This window comes from Populus alba, chromosome 9, assembly GCF_005239225.2.
Source record: "Populus alba chromosome 9, ASM523922v2, whole genome shotgun sequence".
NCBI lineage: Eukaryota > Viridiplantae > Streptophyta > Magnoliopsida > Malpighiales > Salicaceae > Populus > Populus alba.
Genome location: NC_133292.1, coordinates 11,967,207 through 11,990,762, shown reverse-complemented (window position 1 = coordinate 11,990,762; position 23,556 = coordinate 11,967,207). Strand labels below are relative to the sequence as shown.

General features: G+C 34.8%; 3 protein-coding genes across 3 annotated transcripts; 1 reads left to right on the top strand and 2 right to left on the bottom strand.

Moving 5' to 3' along the window:
- Positions 1 to 2,302: 2,302 nt before the first annotated feature.
- Positions 2,303 to 7,309, top strand: LOC118045534 (uncharacterized). The gene is made up of 11 exons (XM_035054195.2): positions 2,303 to 2,569; positions 2,667 to 2,978; positions 3,296 to 3,361; positions 3,521 to 3,660; positions 4,077 to 4,203; positions 4,953 to 5,104; positions 5,197 to 5,332; positions 6,298 to 6,382; positions 6,491 to 6,762; positions 6,910 to 7,046; positions 7,134 to 7,309. The coding sequence occupies exons 1-11, from the start codon at positions 2,444 to 2,446 to the stop codon at positions 7,144 to 7,146; spliced, it is 1,566 nt and encodes a 521-aa protein (XP_034910086.1). The 5' UTR covers positions 2,303 to 2,443; the 3' UTR covers positions 7,147 to 7,309.
- A 989-nt stretch (positions 7,310 to 8,298) lies between these two features.
- LOC118045533 (GDSL esterase/lipase At5g22810) lies at positions 8,299 to 10,063 on the bottom strand. The gene is made up of 5 exons (XM_035054194.2): positions 9,738 to 10,063; positions 9,513 to 9,643; positions 9,185 to 9,418; positions 8,834 to 9,089; positions 8,299 to 8,754 (listed from the first exon to the last, which is right to left on the bottom strand). The coding sequence occupies exons 1-5, from the start codon at positions 9,979 to 9,981 to the stop codon at positions 8,561 to 8,563; spliced, it is 1,059 nt and encodes a 352-aa protein (XP_034910085.1). The 5' UTR covers positions 9,982 to 10,063; the 3' UTR covers positions 8,299 to 8,560.
- A 1,879-nt stretch (positions 10,064 to 11,942) lies between these two features.
- On the bottom strand, positions 11,943 to 15,563 carry LOC118045532 (putative phospholipid:diacylglycerol acyltransferase 2). The gene is made up of 4 exons (XM_035054193.2): positions 14,565 to 15,563; positions 13,852 to 14,074; positions 13,063 to 13,346; positions 11,943 to 12,777 (listed from the first exon to the last, which is right to left on the bottom strand). The coding sequence occupies exons 1-4, from the start codon at positions 14,807 to 14,809 to the stop codon at positions 12,432 to 12,434; spliced, it is 1,098 nt and encodes a 365-aa protein (XP_034910084.1). The 5' UTR covers positions 14,810 to 15,563; the 3' UTR covers positions 11,943 to 12,431.
- Positions 15,564 to 23,556: the final 7,993 nt, after the last annotated feature.

The following is a 23,556-nucleotide window of genomic DNA, read 5'->3' as shown; positions in this document are numbered from 1 at the left end:
CACTTTCCATTAGCCCAATCCAAGTGAATCCTCAATCTTGAGACATGGTAAGCTATCTAATCCCCCGTCGTCTCAAAGTAGACAAAATACAGAGGCCCTCTCTGTCCGGAAACCTTGCCTGCCCACCACCCATCATTATCAAAAGCGTCGACCTTATCAAACGCAGAAAACCCACTTCCAAATTTAATTCTTGGTGGCACTGGCCTCACCTCATCAGCAGAAACAGTCTCTACTAGTAGATTTGACATGTCTTCCTCTTCCACTAAGTTGGTGCACTGCACCGCGAAAGAGTTGAGGTCAAGTTTCTTGACCACGGTTGCTGTATAGTATGACCCAAGAAAGCCTTCTTGTTTGCTACATACTTCTACTTTGTCTCCTTCGTGACATTGTTATTGAAGAAATTAACAGAGAAAGAAAGAGAAAACTGAAGGAAACTCAGACAAGAAGAGCAAGAAATTGTTTTTCTTAGAATGTAGTGGAAAGGTCGCAGGAGGGTTGTTTTTATAGGCAGTGTGTAACAGTGTTAAATGTGCACAAGGTGCACACTTCGATAGGCGGTCCAAAACAGTGCTGGAGGGTGCTGGCAGCCATGCCAACAGTGGGATAAATCAGCAGCACAAATTTATGTAGTTGAAGGTTCGTTAAAGAAAAATCGACAATGCAGATTGTTGACGAACATGGACTGGACGATGAACTGTCCAGGCCAAGTAGGAAAACTCGCTAGGGGGATAAGCTGACGAGAACTGGGGCTGTCGCATAATTCGGCAACGCAGACAGTGGCATCCTGCACACATATTCGAATTCAACAACGCATGAATTGGCAGCCTGCACGCAGATGCGAATTCGGCAGCGCGCAACAGCTTGTGCAAGTCATTGGGTCGACTTGGCACGATCTAAAGCTTGGACGACGGACTGTCCAAGGCATGCAAGAAACTCAACAAATGACGCAGCAAAAACTGGCAATTGGGGCTGCCAGGTGGACATGCAGAATGTGGGTTAGTGACAGTTATGGATATCCAAGATCATGGGATCATGGGGGCTGACCAAGGGTTGATCTCAACCCACTAAGATCATGGGGGAAAACTACCCACTACTTGGTAGATAATGAGGCCACTATGTTCATGGGTGAACATGGGTGAGATAGTGTCCCAATACTTTCTTAAAAGGAGGAATGAGAGTTGTGCCTTGTAAATGCTTGTCTATAAATACTAGTTGCAGCTCTTAGTTGAAAAGGGGCATGCATGGGGCATGTTCAACATGTAGGGGCATGCAAGAACATGTAGAGTACGAGTTAGAGATAGCTTGGTGTAGCATGCAATCTTTGTGCATAGCACACATATAGATTTGTGTATAGCTTCCTTTGTTTACGAGATTAATAAAGGTTGAAAAAGAGTTCCTATAAAGCTTGTTGTGCACTTTGATTATCCTATTCTACTTGTGTATTCCGCTTGCTTAGTTTCTAGGCAAACACTAGTGGGATTGGTGAGGGAAGGCTGAGTCCAGTGAGGGACTAGGCTGTTGCACGGGTTTATTTGAGAGCGAAAAATTACCCCGTGACACAGTGATTCTTTTCTTGAAAGAAATAGGATTTTGAGGTCAGTTTGTTGTTGCACGCGGAACCCTCACTAAAAATGTGCTTGAGTCCCTGTATTTTTAATTTTATTAGGGTTCAGTCCTTTGAAAAAATCAATTTATTAATTTTGACCATTATCTCATTAAAACAGATCTTTTTTTCTCTCTTAATTTCCAAACATCCCTTTGACAATTTAAAATCTCATAGAAAAACTAGTATAATGAGAGTTTAAATCCTTAATATTGGTCTCATGTATTTTGAGAAATATCTTTTTAAAAAAATATCAGTCCATGAATACAATATATATATATATATATATATATAACCACGAGACTAACTCTTTAAAATTTTATTACAATTAACACTTTAGTCTAAAATCCCAAAATAAAAAAGTAAATTAAAGACCGAAAATTTTTATTTTTTTTAATTTGAAATGTACCTTTGACAAGTTAAAATATTAGGGAAAAAAAACTAAAATAACAAGAGTCAACATAAAAATTAAGACGGTTTAAAAAGACAATGTTCATCAAAATTACTTTAAGAGTATACCTCAATATCATATATTCAGGAAAATATTTTTTTGTTATACTAGTTTCATATTCTAATTGAAAAAAGGCAAAAAAACAAACAAACTTATTTATAATCACAGAACTAGCCCTTTAAAATCTCATTTTATTTAACACTCCCTAGTCCAAATTACCAAGTCTCACTTAAAAAAAAAAAAAAAAAGAGTAAGGTGTAAAACCGGAAAATGTAAGGGGTAAATATAAGAAAGAGAGAGAAACCCTGCAAAATTGAGAAAGAAATAAAAAGTGAAAATATTTGAAAATAGAGGGAAAAAGTAAACAAAACAAAATCGAAGCTTAAGAAATGGCGTTGGAATCAAAATCAAACCCGCTAGAAGAACACCAAGACGAAGACGACTACGTGGAGGAAGAGACCCGTCACGACGAAGATGAACTTGCACGCAACCCTTCTGCACCGCCCGATTATGAGGTCATATCACAATATAACGGCCTTTAGTTTTTTCTTTGCGTAATTATTTCGAGCAAACAAGTTATTAAAAGTTAGGGTTTGTTATTTATTGTTGCAGTTTTTTGAAATTACAACAACCGTTGATCCTAGTTACATCATCTCTTTGATTCGGAAACTTATTCCCATCGATTCCGTGACCAGTCGTGATTCTCGTGGAGTTAACGGCAGTGATGATGGCGGCCGTGGTGATACGAATCAAATGGTGGAAGAGAGTGGAAATGAGTGTGAGAAAATGGACATAGTTAATGATGGTAGTCGAGGAGGAGAAGATAAGGACACGTGTCGTGGATTGGCAGGGGACGAGATTTGGGAAGAGTATGGTTGCGTTTTGTGGGATCTTGCGGCGAGTAGAACTCATGCTGAACTCATGGTACTAATTGATTTTGCTTTGCTTCTCCTTTTGCTGATGTTTTGTGTTGTTTATATGATAATAGTTTTGAATTTTCGAGTTGTTATGGCTATGAATTCCTGTTCATGATAAGACAATTTATGGGGTTTTTTAGTCGAATTCTCGCTAATGCGTGTTATATCATTGTTTAACTTTTTGCGATATTCGTTATGGCATACAGTAGGCTAGGTTTAGAAAAAAAACACCACTGGCTTAGTAGTTTAACGTGATCAAGCTATAATATTTGTTACAGTTATGTATATATGTTTACTGGATTGGATGTTGACTCATCCGTGCAGGTGCAAAACCTTGTGCTTGAAGTGCTTATGGCTAACCTTACTGTTTCGCAATCAGCACGTGTTACAGTGAGCTACTTTTTTTTCTTCTTTCTTTAAATATGTTTTTTCTTTTAAGTTGAAGTTATTTCTTGCCTTGTCAACTTCACTGAAAGGAATTGGTTGTTTGTTAGTTTGTTGAGATTTTGGTGCTTATGGTTGTGGTTTGTCTTTCATTTCATTGCTCAGGAAATCTGTCTTGGCATTATTGGAAACCTAGCCTGCCATGAAGCCCCAATGAAGCATATAGTCTCTGCAAATGGGCTGATTTCAACAATTGTGGATCAATTGTTTTCAGATGACACTCAATGCCTAGCTGAAGCTTGTAGGTAATATATAGTTGCGAGTCTTTGATTCTTATTTACTCTCTTTTACTTGGGAATTTTCAAGATTTCATTTACCAAAATTTCTTTTCGTTTATAAAAGCATTTCTGACTTCTACCCAAGTTGAGAGTCTATAGCAAGACATGTACTTGAGAGTTGATAGCCTCTTCTGGAACATGAACTTTTTTGTTGCCATACCTTTTTTCCAAATTCATCCTAAAAAACAAAACATGGAAGCGGTGATATTTACAGTTTCATATCCCTAAATGTTGTTGGTTGTGAAATTGTTACCGATGCCAAGTCCTTAGTTGCTCTTATAATTTGTTAGGCTATGTTTGTAACATATTTGACACTGCAGCATATGATGTATTCCTCTTAATCCATTCTATACACTTTCTTTACAGTTTAAATTCTGACACAGGTTGTTAACTTTGGGTCTTCAAGGTAATGAATGTTATCCCTGGGCTGAGGCAGTGCAGTCTGAACATATTCTTTGTCGTATTATATGGATTGCAGAAAATACCTTACATCCGCAGCTTTTAGAGAAGGTAGCAACAAAATTATATGCCATTCTGTACATATGCAATACTATTATTTGAATTCAAGCACCCAAGTGCTATTTATACATTTACAGTAGAAAATGTGTAAGATGCTTGTAGGTTGCAACCATAAGAAAATAGCAATTATAAAAAACACATAACCAGCACCAAAGATGGGCACTTCACTGTTTTAAAGGCCACACCTATCTCCAAAATTTAGAGTTTCCAGGATGCTGGTGCTTGTTTGGTGTGCTGCTTTCAGGATGCCCTTGAGAAGCTCTGGAAGAAATAACGATGAAATAGGAGCCTTGTAACCTTTAAACATTTAGGGTAGGTGAGGCATACTAATAACCAGGCTAGAGAGCTGAGCAGTTAAATACTTTATCAATTTTGGAAATTCTTTGGGCATATAGATCTGTGATGCAGTTGCAATCAATTGTCCAGAGTGCATGAAGGACTTAAAGAAAGCCTATAATTGGTCTCGATTATCTTATTGGGGAATTACTGAAGATTTTCAATACTTAAATCAAATATGGAAATTCTTTAAAACAAATTGTTGAGAAACATACTCTATTTGCATTTGCTTTTAAATGATCTCATCTGTTTTTGCATATATCCACATGTTTCACACATAGAAGTATCTAAAGCTTTGTGCTTTATGTGTTTGTATATGTGATTTTTTTTCTTTTTAAACGATCAATTATTATTGCTTAAATTTTGTGGTTTCCAATGTCTAAAGAAGTTTCCTTCTTGGACAGAGTGTAGGACTGATGCTAGCTATTCTAGAAAGTCAACAGGAAGCTTCATGTACCATTGTTGCATCCTTGATGAAGCTGGGTTTACCACGTCTATTGATCAACCTCTTGGATTTTGAAATGAGCAGATTAACAGAGGAAAGAGTACCTGAAAGGTGTGACCTCGCCCCATTTGCATTGAAGGGTTAAACACAATCAATATGTTGTCTGATACTCAGTTTGACAATCAATCTATATATCATTCCAGGTACTCTGTTCTTGATGTAATTCTTCGTGCAATTGAAGCTCTTTCCATTTTGGATGGTCATTCCCAAGAAATCTGCTCTAATAAGAAACTTCTCCAACTAGTTTGTGACCTGATCAAACTCCCGGATAAAGCTGAGGTATTGTGACTACAAAGTCCCTAATTAGCATTTCGAATCATATGCTGTGTGGCTGGTGATTTGCTTAAGCTTTAATTGTTGATAATTTAATATACAGGACCAAAACAGCACTTGTAGATCTTCTGAATTTGGAACTATGACTATCCATCCTCCAATACTGAACTCACCTTCTGTTAATACATTTCCATCCTCAAAACTAGTGCTAGGATGAAGTTTCTATTGCAAAGTTTTAATTACAAGCCCGTTTGGTGTGGGCTCTTTGTGATGTTTGTGATCTGCAAATTTTACAGCAGGCTTTCACATGCCTTTTGTACTGGCAGGTTCAGGTTCTTAGTAATATGGTTTTTTCAGCAATACATAGTACATCTATGATAAGATTGCATTTAGTACTGCATATTTACAGTTCGCATGAAATTATGAAGTGGCTTCAACCTCAAGTTTTAGTGACGTCATGAACTGGAACGAGTGTTTTATCATGTTTAATAACCATGTTACTTGGATTTAATCCTTTCTCCTAGTAAATGCTGTCAAAAAAGTTCACACAATCCATTACTCAAGATCAGACCACACTAGGATTTTTTGTTTTTAGTTTATGAACATGTTGTAGATTTGATAACAGAACTGATTTATGAAAGCCTATTCAAAATTCTCACAGCTAAAGGATTATACAGTACTAGTGAAGCAGACACCTTTGTTCCCTGTGTGATTTTTAAAACAGTAAGCAAATAAAAGTCAATCTCTTACAATTGCTATGAGTGTGTGTTGACTAGGCCTTCTACTAATAACTTTAAGTTAAAAGATTTTGCATCAATAACCGGAAGTGAAGGGAAAAGTTAAATCTTCAAGCAGTGACAATGGATGTCATCATGCTGTATGTTCTCATTTATGCTTATTCCTTGGCTTCGGGTGGAATCTATTGCTGCTTGACTAAATTGTAAAGTCATGTGCTAATCTCTGTGCTGCAGGTTGCTAGCTCTTGTGTTACTGTTGTTGTCTTGATTGCAAATATTCTATCTGATATGCCTAATTTAGCCTCCGAGATGTCACAAGGTATAATGTACTTTTTTTTTTCTTATCAGCAAGATTTATTCCTGAATCACAATCTTCTGCCAATAATTGGCCCCTAATTGAACTAGTGGTGACACATTGGCTGTCCAGATTTGCCATTCTTACAGGGACTACTCGAGGTATTTCCTTTGGCTTCAGATGATGTAGAAGCAAGGAGTGCTCTGTGGAGCATTATTGCAAGGTTACTCGTTCGAGTTAGAGAAAATGACATGAGCCTATTAAGCCTGCATCAGTATGTGTTGGTTCTAGCAAGAAAATCTGAGATTATTGAAGATGATCTTCTCAACCGACAATCAGATAATTCCTGTGAAGTAACCAAGGACTTGACCAGTTCTAGCTCAAAATCAAATCGAAGTACAGCTGTATCCTTGTCTTATTTTCTTAAACTTACGTGAGCAATACATAAATTTGATTTTGGAAAACTTATGCGCCATAAATCAATCTGCGTTATTTGCATGTTTCTCACATCATACGCCTTTTATGCTCTTTTCCCCTTAACGCGGATTCAGCTGACGAGAATAGTCAGTATTTTAAATCAGTGGACTGCTTCAAAGGATCGTCTTAGTGGGGGTGATGTGGCAGGAGAACATTCTGTAGATGAGTTAAATGTTGGGAGATTGTTAGATTGCTGCCGAAAACATATCGAGTAAGTTCCTCTCCCTCTTGATCATCATTACTTCACTATACATCTCGTCGCCATTATTGGATTCTGATCTTTGTTTTTTTGTTACAGTTTCACCGAGTAATCATGTCTTGAGGACTGGTTCATCGTCCAAATTACTGTTTTGTGCAACATCCGTTGATGCACCAACATTTTGTCTTTCTTTTAACAGAGAAATAACCGTAAATTAAATTAGACTAATAACTTATGTTCCTCTTTCTGTAATCACATATTCTCCTTTCTTTTCCTATATTTCCCGGCAACCAAACAGCAGAAAGAAACTGATCAGAAAAATAATTCTGCGCAACCAAACAGATAAAATAACCTTGTGTGCTGTCAAGTGGAGAAAACGGGGCTTCCATGAGAATACCAAGTCTCGAACAAGCTTCCTACTCGCCATCAAGGAGGAAAAAACAAAAATTTTCTAGAGAAAATCGGGCTATTTATTTTTTATTTCCCGATAAAATATGAAATCATAAGATTTGTTTTCTTTTATTTTCCTATATGTGAGGAAGAAGAAAGGGAGAGAGAAAAAACCCTCTAAACTGACCAGGTTAATGTGGACAGGGCCTCCAATCGAGGCTTCTTGGGTAGCCTCGTCAGGCCTTCGCAGACCCGGTTTGGGGCCTGTTAAAGCACAAGGAAACAAAAAAAAAAGAAGTGGAAAAAACTTACAGCCGCTTCAGTTGTCAACCGAAAGTTATACGGGAAAAATAAAATAGAAGACTGGTTTGTGTTCAATTGCGCCTTTCCAAAATTAAAAATTAATACCAGTTTTCATTTTTCCAAATTATTAAAACTATTTTTTTCCTTCAATAAATTGACAAGCTTTGGACTGTATAATGGAGAATAGCCTTTGCATCTATAAATCTAATTCAATGTTTCTTAAAATTGTATTTAGCTAGTGTTTCAGGATATAATAAATATAAAGAATAAAAACGTGTTTGATTTTGAAATGAATTTTATATTACAACAGAAAGTGTATGCTCTATCCCTATTCTTTTCTTTTCATTTATTCTCTTGTGAAATAATGACGGTTATATAAGGGAATTCAATCTTATTTTAGTTCTCTTAATTGTTAAATAAAGGAATTAAGTCTTTATTAATTTAATTAATCAGGTAAGTTGATCGAGGATATCCCTTATATTGAAAAAAAGAAAAATGGTGGAAGGGTTAATGCATATATTTATGTAATAAATGTGAATTTTTATACGAACAAAATAATAGGAAGAAAAACTTGAAGACAAAATAAATGGACGTAGTATTATGTTTTATTCATACACAAAGGATTACATGTAAACAACATTGCATCAACTTAAGCTGCATCGAGCAATTTAATGTAAAAATTGAAAACCTTCGACATGCTAAATTCAAACCATGATGTCTACCGAGCACATTCCAACACCAAATGCACACAGCCATACTCTCAAACAAAGATTAATTAAGCAATCCCATTTAGACAAATTCAATTATTAATGTAGTCAATTTTAAGCATTTTATTAAAATATGAGAGAAATGCCACTGGTAAGCAAATCGTCTGCTAAGATCTTGTTTGCAGCCTCCGATGGATGAAAACCGTCCCAAAATACATACTCAGACGCATTTGCACATGTTCCTGGAGACTCTCCATTGCACAATATTGATGTTTCTACCAATCCTGTTCCGCAGCAAGCCTTTCTTGCCTCTACAAATCCTGTATCCCTCTAGTTATTTTTTAATCAGTTACAAGATTTGGGCAGAGCCAAGCCAATAATAAATAATTTTGTGCTTACCAAAGTCAGCAGGCTTTGTGACAAGGTCGTAAAGAGGTTGATAGATGTCGAAAACAAGCAAATTGAGGCCTGAAAGCTTGTTTACCAGGCTTTGGGATGTGGAATTGAGCTTGTTGTTGAAGGAAACTGCAACTTTGTTCAACTTGGCCACACATTCATTGCTATCAGACCCAAATATTGTGACAGTTGCTGGCAAGCATCCAAGTGGTGGCAGTGATGTCACTCCAATTTTTCTCGCTCCCAGCTTGTATAAATCCTGCACATGATTTGATTTTAGCAGCACTCAAAATTACATTAGTCTAAAACTAGTGAAGGACGACACAAGTACTGTGTGTTTAGGATAGGAGAGACCTCGATGAAACTTGTATAGGATTGTATGAGAAGATCTGAGAACTGTTCAGGAGTGTAGACCTTGTAGAGAAGAGGGTTAATGTAATAGTTTTGAACAAAATCACTGCTACCAGCACTAATAAGATAGATTGCACCGGATATGATTGATGAAGCATTGGATTTCCCTGCAATTCCAACTATCTTATTCTGGTATTCCTTGTAGTTCCCCAATTGCTGACTCAATGGGATTGCATGCTACACCAGAAAACACAAAACACATTACTCAATTGTCTAGAGACATATGAGAGGACACAGAGATGCTAAGAGTTTGGGGTCTTAATGAAATTACATAAAGCTTTGCAGTAGTTTCATAGTAACCAGAAGCAGCGGAGGCAAAGTTGGCACCGATCAGGAGGTTCTTGCCTCTGGCTTTTTTGCTAAGATAGGCTGGTGGGTAAGAAGTGAAACCTAGGTTCTCAGCTGTTTACCAAAAGATACAATAAACCCAGAAAAACAAATTAGTAGACTGAAAAACGAGACTGAATCCATGATGGGGTTTGGAAATGAAGTGTACCAGTTAAGTCTGAAGCAAGTTTTCCATTGCAGAATCTGCCAGTTGGTTTATGATGGACAAAGTCTCTACCATAAGGAGGGAAATTTGCTTTTATAATGGTGTAGAGGTGATTGTTGTTGCCTGCATCAACAACTGAATCCCCAAATATGAACATTGCAGGGACCAGAGGCTGTGCATTGACCTCATAGATTACTAGAGCTAGAAGAAGAAGAAAGAAAGAACAGAGAGAATTTGCAAAGCCCATAGTTTTCAACTATTTTAAGCTGTGGAAATGGGGGAGTAAGGAGATAGGTATGTGGCAAACTGGGGACTTAAGGACGCTCTACAGGTGAAATTTATAGTGGAAGGCAACTTTGTATGTATGAAAAGTCAAACTTGATCTTTATCAAGATCAGTGATACCAACATCTGCTATATAAATGTTTTTCATTATATGTGAAATCTGAAATGTGACAGCTTTTTATGATCAAGTGTCACTTCTGTTACTTGTATTTTTTATTTATTTAATTTATTTTTTTTTTGTCTATATTTTCACCTCTCATTCAAGCTACCAACTATGTTAAGGAAAGGAATTTAGTTGTTTTTGAGTGAAATGATAAACATGCCCTTTGTCCCATTTCAGAACTATCCAGGTAGCATTTGTTTATTCTACTAGAACAGAAAAGACAGAAACAATAGAGTCTTGTGCCTCATATTTTGAAATTGAAAATACAGGAATTCAATAAGAAACTATATTGAAACATATTTATTTTATGTTTTTAACCATGTCTTTTCAACCATATATCATTGAAGACAAGAAAAAAAAGGCAGTCTACTCAGTAGAGTTCCATTGACAATTCAAAGCTGGAGTACTATATCAGTGCAAGAGGAAAAAAAAAATAGCAGTAGTTCCAACTATAACTAAATGGCGTGTCTTAATGAGGCATGGTTTTAGCTGTCCTAGCTTCTAAGATACCCTCTCATGGACATAATTAACTTTAAAAAGAAATCTAGGGCACTTGCATTTAGACATTAATAGCTGCAACCCTCATCAGTTTTTTCTGGTCTTTGTATTGTGTGCCCTTATTTACTTCTGTGGCAGCTCTCCTATCGCTATCAGAATTACTTGGATGGTGATGACCTGCTGTAATATCATTCATGGACACTCTTCTATACCGAGGACCACTGAAAAGCCAAGATTGCCCTTTGTGCTGTTCGTTGAGATTGTTCTGATAAGGACAGTGTTGTCCTTTCGTTGCAGGGTTACTTCTCTTATGGGCAAAAATATTGGTTGCTGTGGTTTCTTGTTCCTTTGGGCTTCAATCTTCAATACCATGTAAGATTTGGTGGGTGTCAAAACCCTAACTCAGAACACTCTTGCCTCCTGCTAGCTACTTGATGTTCCCCATTTCCTAATCCACTTTAGGGACATTAGAAAAAGAGAGATATGAGCTTAGTGCTTCTTATTTTGCCATGTGAGGTGGATGATCAGGCTTTGCTCAGCCTGGTCAGACATTACAAATTGTTCCTGAGGGTTAAGATAATGAAAATGTATGTAAACTGGGTGGTAATTTTTGCTCTTCTTTTCTTTACTCGACAAAACTATGTAGTTGTTCTTAAAATGCATTTATACAATACACAGTAAAACCCATCAATCTCAGAATCATTTTCTGAATTAATCTCTAGACATGACAATAGATAGTCGCAAGACCCAGCAATATATTGTCAATTCTTTTAATGCTCCCTAAATTTATGATCCTATTCATGTAATATGTATCATCTGCAGCCAGAACCCTGACATGCAAGTGTAAATGCAGTCTGCAGGCCTGCAAAGGATGATTCATTTGTTTGGTTTGCTTGGAATCAAGAAGCTCATAAAAATACATGGTCGTCGCCTCAATTTTTTTGTCTGCAGTTGCAAATTTGTAATCGTACCCCTGACTATCTGCCAATGCCTTAAACTCATCCATATGAGAGGATGCAACCTCGAATCCCACCAGTACATTTCCTGTACTTTCACCCTGTCGAGAAGAATAGATAAATTTTTTTTCATGAGATTTTTAAGGAAAATTATTTCTTTTTTTAATTATTTTTTATTTTTTTTTAGTTTAAGAAAATATTTCTCGGGTGTTTTTATTTTTATTTATTTAGTTTAGTTTTCTATACCAACCGAGTAGATGAAAATCATATAAGAAAGACAGCTAACATAAAATCTTTTTAAACAAGGTTACCGCATGGAAACTTTAATTTAAAATTTTATTATGGAATATTTAAAACTTTAATCTTGTCCCCTTTCTGCAATCGCGCATGACCTAAACTTCTGGTATGCCTCCGGTTCTTTTGAACTCTTATTTGATTACAGAAACTTGGACAATTGCAACATTGAGAAGGAAAACAAAAACAAAAATGCAAAGCCCAGTTTGTCCAAACCTCGACGGTCTAATGACCAGAACAGCCCAACAGGAAACTCCTGCAGGATTGCTGAAGATAATGCTTCCAGTTTCTTATGTGCCCTTTCTTCACCTCCAGAGCACTTCTCTCCTTAATCCAGGATTCACTAAAACTCTACAGTCCTTAAACTATGTGATGGTGCTAACCACTGTTGAGTCGACAGGCCTCGAGGCTGCAACTCCATTTTATTGTTAGTTCTCTCTCTGAGCCTGGCGGCAAACTCTTTGTTATTGTAAGCTTTGGTAGTGTCAATAACGCAACATGATCACTGTCGGAGATTTATTCTCTCGGACATTCTGAAGATATCAGAATACACCTTGTCACCTCCAATTTCAGCACCACTGGCTCCAGCGGCAGCTCTCAGTACATCATCGATCTTCACATCGCTGCCATTCGTATCCTTTTCTCCGGCAGAAGCTCGCGAGTATCTTTTCTTTGAAAAATCACAGGCATGCCCTTCTTCGGGGGACCAATCCAAATTACCCCAGATGGTCTCTCCTCCTTTAGGTAACAATGACGCCATTGAATCCCATGTTCGAGTCACCCGCATGACATGCTCCAAGGTCTGAAGTCCAAGAATCTCAGAATCCAAAACGCCAGGATCCATAGCTCTGCGATGTCCACATAAAAGCATTCCAAATAAATACATTTTTTGTCTTAAAAATCTACAATATTGGGAACTTTATTATTAGTTATTTCCTTAAATTTTTGTTTTATTTTTAATTTTTTAAAACAAAAACTACAGAACTGACTCCAAAATGGATCATCAGGTTAGTTGCCTATTGAACAGATTGTAGTACTGTAACCGCCTCCGAAATGAATCATCAAGTGCATTGTCTACTGGACAAATTGTATCTAAATGCCAACTAATGATGAGGCAGATTGCAAATACTAACCTGGTAGATGCCACGTCTTTGGCTTCAGCAGAGAGCAGATTACTGATTGTCTTCGGAACACCAAGAAATACTGGGCCGATATTCATGATTGCCTTTATGTGCTTTGCACACCAACCTGGACCACCGCCGCCTCCCATCGGAGGAGGTGCTTCAACCCATTTAAGGAAGTGAAGGAAATATATAACCCCCATGGAATGGGGCACCATTACCACTTTCTTATAGCCATTTGTTATATTCATGAGCTCTATTTGACTCCTCAATCTACTAAGTGTCTGTTCCCGAATCTGCTCATCCCCGATTAGAAATGTATTAATGGAGACTCAATTCAAATTTATCTTAAACAAAAATGCTGATCAGGAATAAGAACATGACTAGAGAGTGAAGATTGATACATCAAAAGGATTTTGGAACAACCAGACACATAGGAAACAAGGGAAGTCACAAGACACACAAGCATGCATGCAAAACAAAAGTTCATGTTAGATTCTATAGCAAAAAAGTTTTTTCGAGGATTCTAACATAAGAATTATGACAATTTACTACTAAAAAAATTCACATCGGAGAAAATTTATAGCTTCTTTGAATCATTTTTCCGCATTGCTCCAGTTCGGAGTTAATTTGAAAGCAAGAACTTCATCTGTGTTACATAGCTCAATACTTTCAACATTTTTAATCCATGATTAATACTGCTGCGTCAACGGAATTACTTGGGAAACCTGGGAGTATGTGTTAGACTGATGAACTGCTGCTTTGAGTGAATAACAAAAGGCAGAGGAAGAACCACTATACCTCTGTATTTTGGAAAGAAAGTCTCCAATCATAAGCTGCCATGTGCATATTTTTCCCTTCATAACCAATTTTTGCCAAACTCTCAATGAGAACAGCCCAAACAAAGTACCCTGGAGCAAAATAGTCAGCTGCAACCAGCCCTGGCACTGCACGTATTCGAATTCCCGGCGGGTCAAGGCCAGTCTCATTGTGCAAAGACAGATGCTCCAACAAACACAGTGGCCTAAAAATTCCAACAAAGTTCACATATTAATTAAGTAATCTAGTCACCGGATTAGAGGAGCAAATGAGTGGTTCAAACTAGCAAGAACAATCTCATAAAGCAAAGACAGCTCCAACTGAACACAGTGGTCCAAAACTCTCAACAACGATAATTTAACTCTATGATTAAATGGAGCAAAAAATATAATGTAATTCAACTATGTCAAGGTAATCTCCCTGTCATAAAACAGATGATTCAGCCTACTCGGTGGTCTAAAACTTTTGATACTGTTCCACTTAAGTTCACAATTTCAATCCAGTTGAAACCCAAATTGACCCAGGAAAATGTATTTCAACAATGCTGAGGAGGGTTTAACAAAATGAACCAAATTTGGTTATGCGTTGAGAAATAGGTGTTTAAACCAACACGAATTACACGATAAACTCACAAATTTAATCAAAATTAAGACATGGAAATGAAACAAAATGCGATTCTCAATTACAATACGAACCTTTTGAATACCTCAGTGAAGCTGCCACCCCAGAGTCGCTTTCGAAAAAGACCTTCTGCACAAGGCTTGCCCTCCCACAGCTCTAGCCCTCCAGTGACGATGCCAGGCACCAAAACAACTGGATGGAGGGCTGTCAAGCCTTCATGTTTAAGTCTTATACCAGGTGATTCAGGGACGTGAAAGCCAGGCAATGTGACTGGCGAACAGTGAAACAAGACTAAGAGAAGCCACCAAGTAGTGCACATGTACCCAATTAGCCAACAACAAGAGTCTATACACCTCCATTCCTTTGGCTGTCTTTTACTCCTCTTCCTATTGTTTTGTCTGAAATGGTAAGTCGAGAAGGGTAGTGTTAGGTTTGAGAGATGGAGAGAGATGTCACTTGCTTACTATTGAGAGAGAAAGGGAGAGTCCAAAGGCTACAACAATTTGGAGCCTCAATCATTGGGAAAAGCACACAGTACGAAAAACGCAGAAACCCAGAATGTCACTATTCAAGAGTTGGCTTGTGGACCTGATTATTGCAATAGAAGAGGAGAGCACATAAGAGTACAGATATTCGTGTATGAATAAATGTTGGCTGGTGTAAAGGCACAATGTTCAAGGAGATGAGACATGATTGATTATAGGTATGGTGTGAAATGATGTTATTCTTTTGTACTCTCATCTGCGTTCTTGCTGCTGATATTGTCCAGAGAAATAATATCTGATAGAGCCTTGAACGGCTCTTTTTTTTCTTTTTCCATCGTCCATGTGCTCGAAAGGACGGGTTTCATCCATGGTGGATTGCATGCCCCTTCTCTTTTTATCATTATGTGAAGACAAAATTAACTGCATTTTCTTCTTCTTTATCCTCGCATCTTACTGTTCCATTAACTTTCCTGCTTAAATATTATCCATCAGAAATTGCCACATTTTCTCTCGGTTTCCCTCGAATCAAACTCTGCCACCAATTGATTTCCGTGACCGAATCTACAAACCCCACCAAGCAAACCCTTCCAGCTCTGATACCTTAGTTTAAGTGCCTGGAATTGTGCTTATAATTTATTTATTTATTTCGAACTCAATTAACACAGAATGCCAATTGCAGTTTATGATTAAAAATAAAAATAAAAATCTTATCGGCTTTAATTCATGATTTGAAAACTAAATTCATTCGTAATTGGATTGAAAGCAAGCATCCATGTCCAAACTTGTTACGTTCAAAAAGAAATTATTCCTTTGTGAGGCTATAGTTAATTAATGCACATTAATAAACCTCCATTGAAGCGTATGTTTAATTGAGATAATTGCTCTTAATTAGTTTTGCATATGGATCCACCCATGCTTATGATGGTAGACAAAACAGTATTTTTGTCCGTGCTAAGCAACTTGTAAATACAGTCATCTAAAAAAAATAATTTTAAAATAATATTAAAAATCATTTTTAAAAAATAGTAATATCTGAGTAAACAGAGGGGCATGGTGGAAAAGGCTAAGATTTGACATATCTATATATATCCATTGGCTTCGTCACCTTTAGGCCATACTCCATTCTCCCAAGGTGCTTCCTTTTCTTTCTTCCACTCAATTTTCATCATAATTTCATGACCAGGTGAAGAATATTGTTTCAACTTTTAAGGCGATGAAAAGGACAGTAATACGTTTTTTTCTTCGTCGTTCATCTGCATAATGCTGGCCCTCGTTGAGAAGGGATGTGTAAACAAATTAGTCAAGGGACAGCCCGGCTCCAGTTCAGGAAAGGAGGGAGTGATAATTTTGAGCTGCTGAAGGGCCATCTTCCTCCCTGGGTCCCTCCAAAAAATCTTCTAATGAATTAAAAATATATATATTTTCTGGATCTTGGCTTGTTTAAACTTGTTTTTGCATAACTTTGCCATCAGTCTCTTGAAGTGCTTGGGGGTTTTTGGTATAATTAGACCCTGTTTGGGCACGTTTCTGTTTCTGTTTTTTTATCATGTAAAAGCATCGTTTTAATGCTCTGCTTTTAACGTTTTTTTGATGGGGCTTCAGCCGCTTCACCAAAGAAAGGTACAAGGAGAAGTTTGCCCAAACGGGCACTTACTTCAAGACATTACAATTATTATTATAATATAATAAATAAAAGTATGTAACTTGAAGGAATTATATTTTATAATTATATTGTTTTCAAGTAACCATAGAAATTGCAATGGGCCTTCCGCTATTTATTTAAGAAGAGTAAAAACTCTTAATTGCTTGAGACCTCTAATTTGAGTATCAGTGAGTCTTGAGCACGCTACTATATAATAGCCTCTCTTTTTGTCTCTCTTCTTTCTTTTTTTGTTTATTTTAAAATATTGGTATACGCATGAATGCAACAAGTTATATTACCTTATTGGTTGGTATAACAAATTCCCTAAAATAATTATTGATTATAATTAATTGCAGAAGATTCCTTTATTTAAGTGTGCATCCCCCCCGGTTCATAACCACCATCTCTTCCTTCGTGGAACTCTATCTGGGACTTCTAAAATCTCTAAAAAAAATTCCAAAACAAACTAAATTGGAAAAAAATAACTTACCAAGTACTCTCAGGGTCTCACTCCCTCACCCACATAAAAATGACTCCCGCTACAAAAACTGAAAATACCTGTAATCTCTCCATGCAGGATCTAGCAGTAGGAATTAGGTGGGCCCAGCCCGATAGATTTTGCCAGTAATGGATCAGGTATTTTCCTGTAAAGCCCATCATGGGCCAATCAGGGGGTGGGGGACCCAGAGAAGGGGGGGGGGAGAGAGAGAGAGAATATCAAACAAGCAAAGGCCATTGCCATGCAGTCCTCTAGCAGGTTCCTACTCAATCCAGCTAATGACTTGCAAGGAGCACATTTTGATCGGAATACATGAACACGGGCTAGAAACACCGCGTGGTCTTAGCTTCGCTACATTTTCGTGTCGGTGCAAAATTCAGTGGGGGCCATTGCACGTGAGACCCGGTACAAATTAGCGTGGTAAAAACACTGCAGATTTACTCAAGGCACTGTAAACAACATCACCGTATTCATAGATTGTTTGGACTCTGAACGTCATTCTAGCTTTTACAGGGAGCATTGTTTTTGCTGCGTTTAGTACTAGATAGCATTATTTTTTTTATTTTTTGTGCCAAAAGTCATTGGCTTCCAAAATTTTCAATAGCGTTCAGTCTTGTTGTCCAGCAAAATTCGATATCGTTGAGTCCTGCCAGATCTATCAATGATGCAGTACTGCTATCAGTAAAATCTGTTATTTTAAATTTTTTTTTTTTTTAAATTGGGTTGTGCAGCTAAACCCCTTATCATTATCTTATTACCCAAAATAATATAAAATATCAAAAAATAATTATTTAAAGTAAATAAAAAAAATCCAATATTTTTCAAATCATTTATGAAAAGAAAATATAAACATATTTTAATAAGAAAATTCAACTCAACCTCAAATGAAAAAAAAAAAAACTTTTATATAATATAAAAAAAATCTCATTAATTTATTTTCTCTTTAAAATATAGGATAAATAAATAGAAAAAAAAATAAAAAAATAAAGAGGAACAAAAATAAAAGTAGAAATATCTCAAAATGAAAAAAAAAAATAGGCAAGGAAATTAATTGCTGATATATTGAGTAATGTTTTGCTATGCGCTATTCATAATACTATTATGAAAAATATTTTTATTTGAAAATAATGAAGATGTAAATATATTTCGTGCTTTTAAGTCAATTCATATATTTTTGTATTTAAAAAAAATATATTATTAATTTATTGTGAAACGCAAATTAATATGCTAATAAAATTTAAGTCCGGTGATTATTATTTATGTTTTGATTGTGTGGACTAAACATGTATTTTATTTTATATTTTTGTTTTAAATGTTTTAATATTCTTGAATAGGCAAGGAAATTAATTGCTGATGTATTGAGTAATGTTTTGCTATGCGCTATTCATAATACTATTATGAAAAATATTTTTATTTGAAAATAATGAAGATGTAAATATATTTCGTGCTTTTAAGTCAACTCATATATTTTTGTATTTAAAAAAAATATATTATTAATTTATTGTGAAACGCAAATTAATATGCTAATAAAATTTAAGTCCAGTGATTATTATTTATGTTTTGATTGTGTGGACTAAACATGTATTTTATTTTATATATATTTTTTAAATGTTTTAATATTCTTGAATTGTTTTAACATAATTAAGCTTAAAATAAATAAATAAATGTTTTAAATAGCAATCTCCACTATAATTTCCAATTGCAAACATGTTCGTAGCAGTAGTAGGGACGTGCTTTTCATGTATTTATAAAATGGTTGTGGATGAAAGAAAACTATAATTTATTTTATTTTTCCTCGTGGAGATTTTAGACGGTGAGTGACGTGAGTCTTTCTATTTTTGTTTTTTTTAAATGATGGGACAGATCACGAACTACGGGAATAATTGGGTCCCTGGATACAAGCAATGCTATGTTGAGTTGGCTTTTTCTTCTTCATTTTGAACGGGGATAGTTGAATTTTGAGCAGAATAATTTAAAAAGGGTATTTGTTATGTAGTCCATTTTAATGCCTAGTGATTGATGTTGCTGCACAAATGGCAGTGGAGGTTGGGATTTTTTATGAGATGATAATTACGCTCATGGCTGAAAAAAGTTTTGAAAATATGAAATTTATATTGAGAATATATCTTAAAAAATCATTATATGTCTTCAACTTAATTTTGTTTGAGTGGTATAAAATATTTTAAATGTACCAGACAGGACAAAACAATGTTGATAATCTTACACAAACATGGAAGTGTAATGCTTATGCTCGTATCGTGTAATAACTCAAAGCAGAACAAAAATCAATTAATTAATGAAGATATAATTTAATTAATTAAATTTTAAATTTATTTTTTAAAAATTTATTAATTTAAATCCTATAAATTTTAGAATTATTGAAGATTTATATTAATTTTTAAAATTTATAAAATTAATAGATATGTATAAATTAACCTGCATAAATTGACCTAAAAATCAATATCAATCATAGTCAAAAAAAAAAAAAAATCAATCAATTAATATTATAAATGCGATCGCGCACCACTGGCATGCTCAATAGCCATGTTCGTTTTCATCACCTCACTTCAATCTGTCTCCGACACGTCACCTTCCTTTGTCGAAGCTTATTTTTATTGATTGATGGTTTTGTTTTGTCTACACGTGAATGAAATATCAAATTCACCTCGCCGTTGCATCTCCGTCAATTCCACCGGACCATTTCTCGGTGTAACGGACGGATCACTCGTTTGCGGGGTTTTAAATGGTTATTTTTAACAGTATTTTTTTATTTTAAAATATATTAAAATGATATATTATTTTATTTTTTTGTATTAGTGAGTTAAAATAATTTTAAAAACATTAAAAAAACCAATTTAAATCTGAGAGAACAAAAATTACTAAATTTTTTTTTTATAAAAATAATTGCATCATCACAAGCAAAGAACCACCATAGTTTTAAAACCCGGACCGGCCCGGCGGGTCGACCCGGGACCCGGCCGACCCGGGCATGGGACCGGTCCGGGTGAAGGCCAAAACCCGTTTGGGAATTGACCCGGCCAGACCCGGTCGACCCGGTGGGTCGACCCGGGACCCGGCAAGACCCGGTCAACATCCAACCCCAAACCCGTTGACTTTTATTTTTTTTTTGTTTTTTTTTTTTGCTAAAATGACGTCGTTTTGATTTTTTTTAAAAAAAAATTAAAATTTTTTTTTACCCGACCGACCCGGCGACCCGGCCGAGATCCGGTGACCCGGTCAAAACCCGGAACCCGGGCCTTGGACCGGGTCGACCACCGGGCCGGGTCTTAAAACTATGCTGGTAATACAATGAGAGGCAGTAATTATTTATCAATCTGTCACTGTCACTTTCCGTTGTTTATTTTCACGTGGCTAGTGGATGGCAGCCGCTAATAAATTAAAGACAACTTGCAGAGAAGGTTGAGCTCGATTTGTACTGTATTTTGATAATTATTATTTTTAAAAATAATTTTTGTTTATAAATATATTGATATGATATTTTTAAAATTATATATATTCTTAATACTAGAATATAAAACAAATTTAAAAAAAACAAAAATATTAGTCTTAAAAAAATGCGAAAACACAAAAGCTCTTAGTTATAGTTTAAAATCCAATAAGATAGCTTAGTGATTTAAAAGATATGTTCACCAAATGTCTATGACCACATCATGGATTGTAAAATTTATTATGATTTGTATGTTTTTGAATTATTTAGATGTGTTTATGTTAAAAATAATTTTTTAAAAATAAAAAAATTATTAATATATATTTTAACACAAAAAATTATTTAAAAAATAATTGCTACCACACTATTAAACATATTTAACAAAATATTGTTTCATTATAACTAGCCCTCGACAAAAAGCTTGGATAGTCACAGTGACGCATAGTTGATGTTCTCATAATGCAGCGCTAATAATAATGTGTTTAGAAATGCACATACTCAATAAATATTTTCCCACTAAAGCTACATAATAATTTTCTCCTTTTAAAATGTTTGTACTGGAGAGATAAACTAGTATTAGTTGACGCATAAACTAATCTAAAAATACTTTTATTGCAAGGAAAATGTGGTGGCGTTAGGGACCATGGCACCCCAAAGTCCCAAAACTTGATGATATTTTTTTGAGTCCTGGGAATTTTGAGATGTTACAAATTTACCGAATTCAAGACTTTTTGAGTAAGAAAATATACACCTAAGGAATTTCCTATTATTCGCTATAGCCATCCTGGAATTATTTTAAAAATACATACCCCGATGCTATTCCATGATGACATCCGCATTCTAGATTTTCTAGTTCTGCCACCGTCGTATGAGCAACTTGAACGAGTATTTTATTTTTTTCTTCCCACCAATAATTACAAAACAAACAAGATCTTAAAAAAGCGAGAGTGCAAGCAACAACAATAACAAGCTTATCAGTTATCACCATTGATATGATCATCTATATTAAATTTTAGATTACTGAGTCAATTTAAATTAATTATTTAAATGATGATAAGATTAAATTAAGTTAATTGAATCACTAAAAATTCAATAAAATCAAATTTATTTCACCATGTCATCTGTGTACTCAATATGAATCAGCCTCCAAGATAAGGCTAGTTCTAATAAAAACGAGCGAGGGAATGATTTACCATTTCCTCGAGACAGGGAAAGGAACAGGATCCTAAAAAAGAAATGTAAATAATAAACTTTCATAGGGATTGGAGCGTGGTAGAACGCGAGGAAAGCGCGGGTGGGAGTTGTGGTAGCTGCTGATAAACAAAAAAAAAAAAAAACCACGTGGGCATAATAGAGACAGACAGCTCATTGGGAACAAGCCACTCACATGACCTGGCAACAGCAATTTTACTCGCTTCTCAGGCTATTCTCGTATGGTTTTTTAAAGTATATAAAAAAAGGATTTTTTAGATATATAACTAGATAAATTATAATTATTTATATAAATAAATAAAATTTATTGAAAGTAAATAAAATACAGACTAGAAAAATTAAGAAATATGTTTAGATCAAAATATTTGATGTCACAAAATAAGATATTTATCTATTTATGTCCATTTAATTTGTTTATTGAAATAAATAAAATATAATAGGCATGGAAACACATATAAAACTAAGTGAGTAAATAAAAAGAAAAAATATTATTCAAGGCCTGACATATTAGAAGTATTATATCTAAAAACTATATGTGTGCGCGTGTGTACATACACATATATATACAAATATTAAACACAAAACAAAACATTTTTAAAAAAACCTTTTTTCCATAAAGAATTCATAAAACCTGTGATATAAGCTATAAGAATGGGATAAACTGATAAAAAAAATAACTGAAAATAATCAAAAAATAATATAGAGTAAGTGGATCATAAAAGAAAACAAGGAGAAAAGGAATCCCTTGCCATATTAACTCTTAAACTTTTGATTGTGTCATAAGTTTGACTGAAGCTCAATCCTGAATAAATTAGACGTAGAAGGATGAACCATAAAAAAAAAACCAATTATATAAAAAAACTATAATTAAAAGAAAAATAAATTAGAGGGCATAAAAAAATATTATTGAGGTTAAATTTAAAAAAAATCTTAACAAAATGAAAAAAAAATCAAAATAACGAGGGTTAGATTGAAAGAAACAAAATAATATAAACTTTGACTGAAATATAAAATTAAAAACTAATAAAACTTTAATAATAAGACAAATAAAAATAATACATGATAAATTGCAATCCAAGAACTGAATTAAAAACATAAAAAATTATTACAAATGAGTCAATTATGAAAACAAACAATAAAATATATAGGGATTGGAATTGAAAAATCACGAGAAAAAGGGACAAATATGCACTTCCTCTCAAATGACATGTCTAACCGTACAAGGGAAAAAGTTTTGTTGATTTACGGTATAAAAGCGTAATCTCACCTTGTAAACAATTTTAAAAAAATTAAATGCCCTTAAATAGTTCCAATGACCAATGAGCTTATTAGAAAAATACCAAATGACCCTTATAATCAGGGCTCCAATTTTTTTCACCCAGGAAAAGTGGGAAAAATAATCATTTCGTTGTGACAATTATATTTGTCTATTCATACAACGAAATGACCACTCCCTATAGAGTCTATGTCAATTTTTTAAAAATAAATTTCCTAATTAATAGAAATAATAAACATAATGATTTGAGGCTGCTATGAATGGAATATTTGCTACACCCTCGGTTAATAGCAATGGTTACCACGAGATAATATTTGGAGTGTTTAACATTGTAGTATATAGTATTTTTTTATTTAAAAATATATTAAAAATAACATATTTTTTAATTTTATTTTATTTTTAATATCAACATATCAAAATTATAAAATAATACTAAAAACCTTTAATTTTGATATCATTTCAATTCAAATACATTTTTTAGAATACACCAAAATAAAATATAAA

What these genes read in the sequence shown, in the direction of transcription:
- LOC118045534 (XM_035054195.2), top strand. Translation starts at nt 2,444, where the DNA reads ATGGCGTTGGAATCAAAATCAAACCCGCTAGAAGAACACCAAGACGAA. An exon ending in GAACTCATGCTGAACTCATG is followed by an intron (nt 2,979 to 3,295) that starts GTACTAATTGAT and finishes TCATCCGTGCAG; the next exon opens with GTGCAAAACCTTGTGCTTGA. An exon ending in TGCCTAGCTGAAGCTTGTAG is followed by an intron (nt 3,661 to 4,076) that starts GTAATATATAGT and finishes ATTCTGACACAG; the next exon opens with GTTGTTAACTTTGGGTCTTC.
- LOC118045533 (XM_035054194.2), bottom strand. Translation starts at nt 9,981, where the DNA reads ATGGGCTTTGCAAATTCTCTCTGTTCTTTCTTTCTTCTTCTTCTAGCT. An exon ending in AAACTACTGCAAAGCTTTAT is followed by an intron (nt 9,419 to 9,512) that starts GTAATTTCATTA and finishes TTTCTGGTGTAG; the next exon opens with CATGCAATCCCATTGAGTCA. An exon ending in CACAAAGCCTGCTGACTTTG is followed by an intron (nt 8,755 to 8,833) that starts GTAAGCACAAAA and finishes AGAGGGATACAG; the next exon opens with GATTTGTAGAGGCAAGAAAG.
- LOC118045532 (XM_035054193.2), bottom strand. Translation starts at nt 14,809, where the DNA reads ATGTGCACTACTTGGTGGCTTCTCTTAGTCTTGTTTCACTGTTCGCCA. An exon ending in TTTCTTTCCAAAATACAGAG is followed by an intron (nt 13,347 to 13,851) that starts GTATAGTGGTTC and finishes GGGGATGAGCAG; the next exon opens with ATTCGGGAACAGACACTTAG. An exon ending in AAAGACGTGGCATCTACCAG is followed by an intron (nt 12,778 to 13,062) that starts GTTAGTATTTGC and finishes TGGACATCGCAG; the next exon opens with AGCTATGGATCCTGGCGTTT.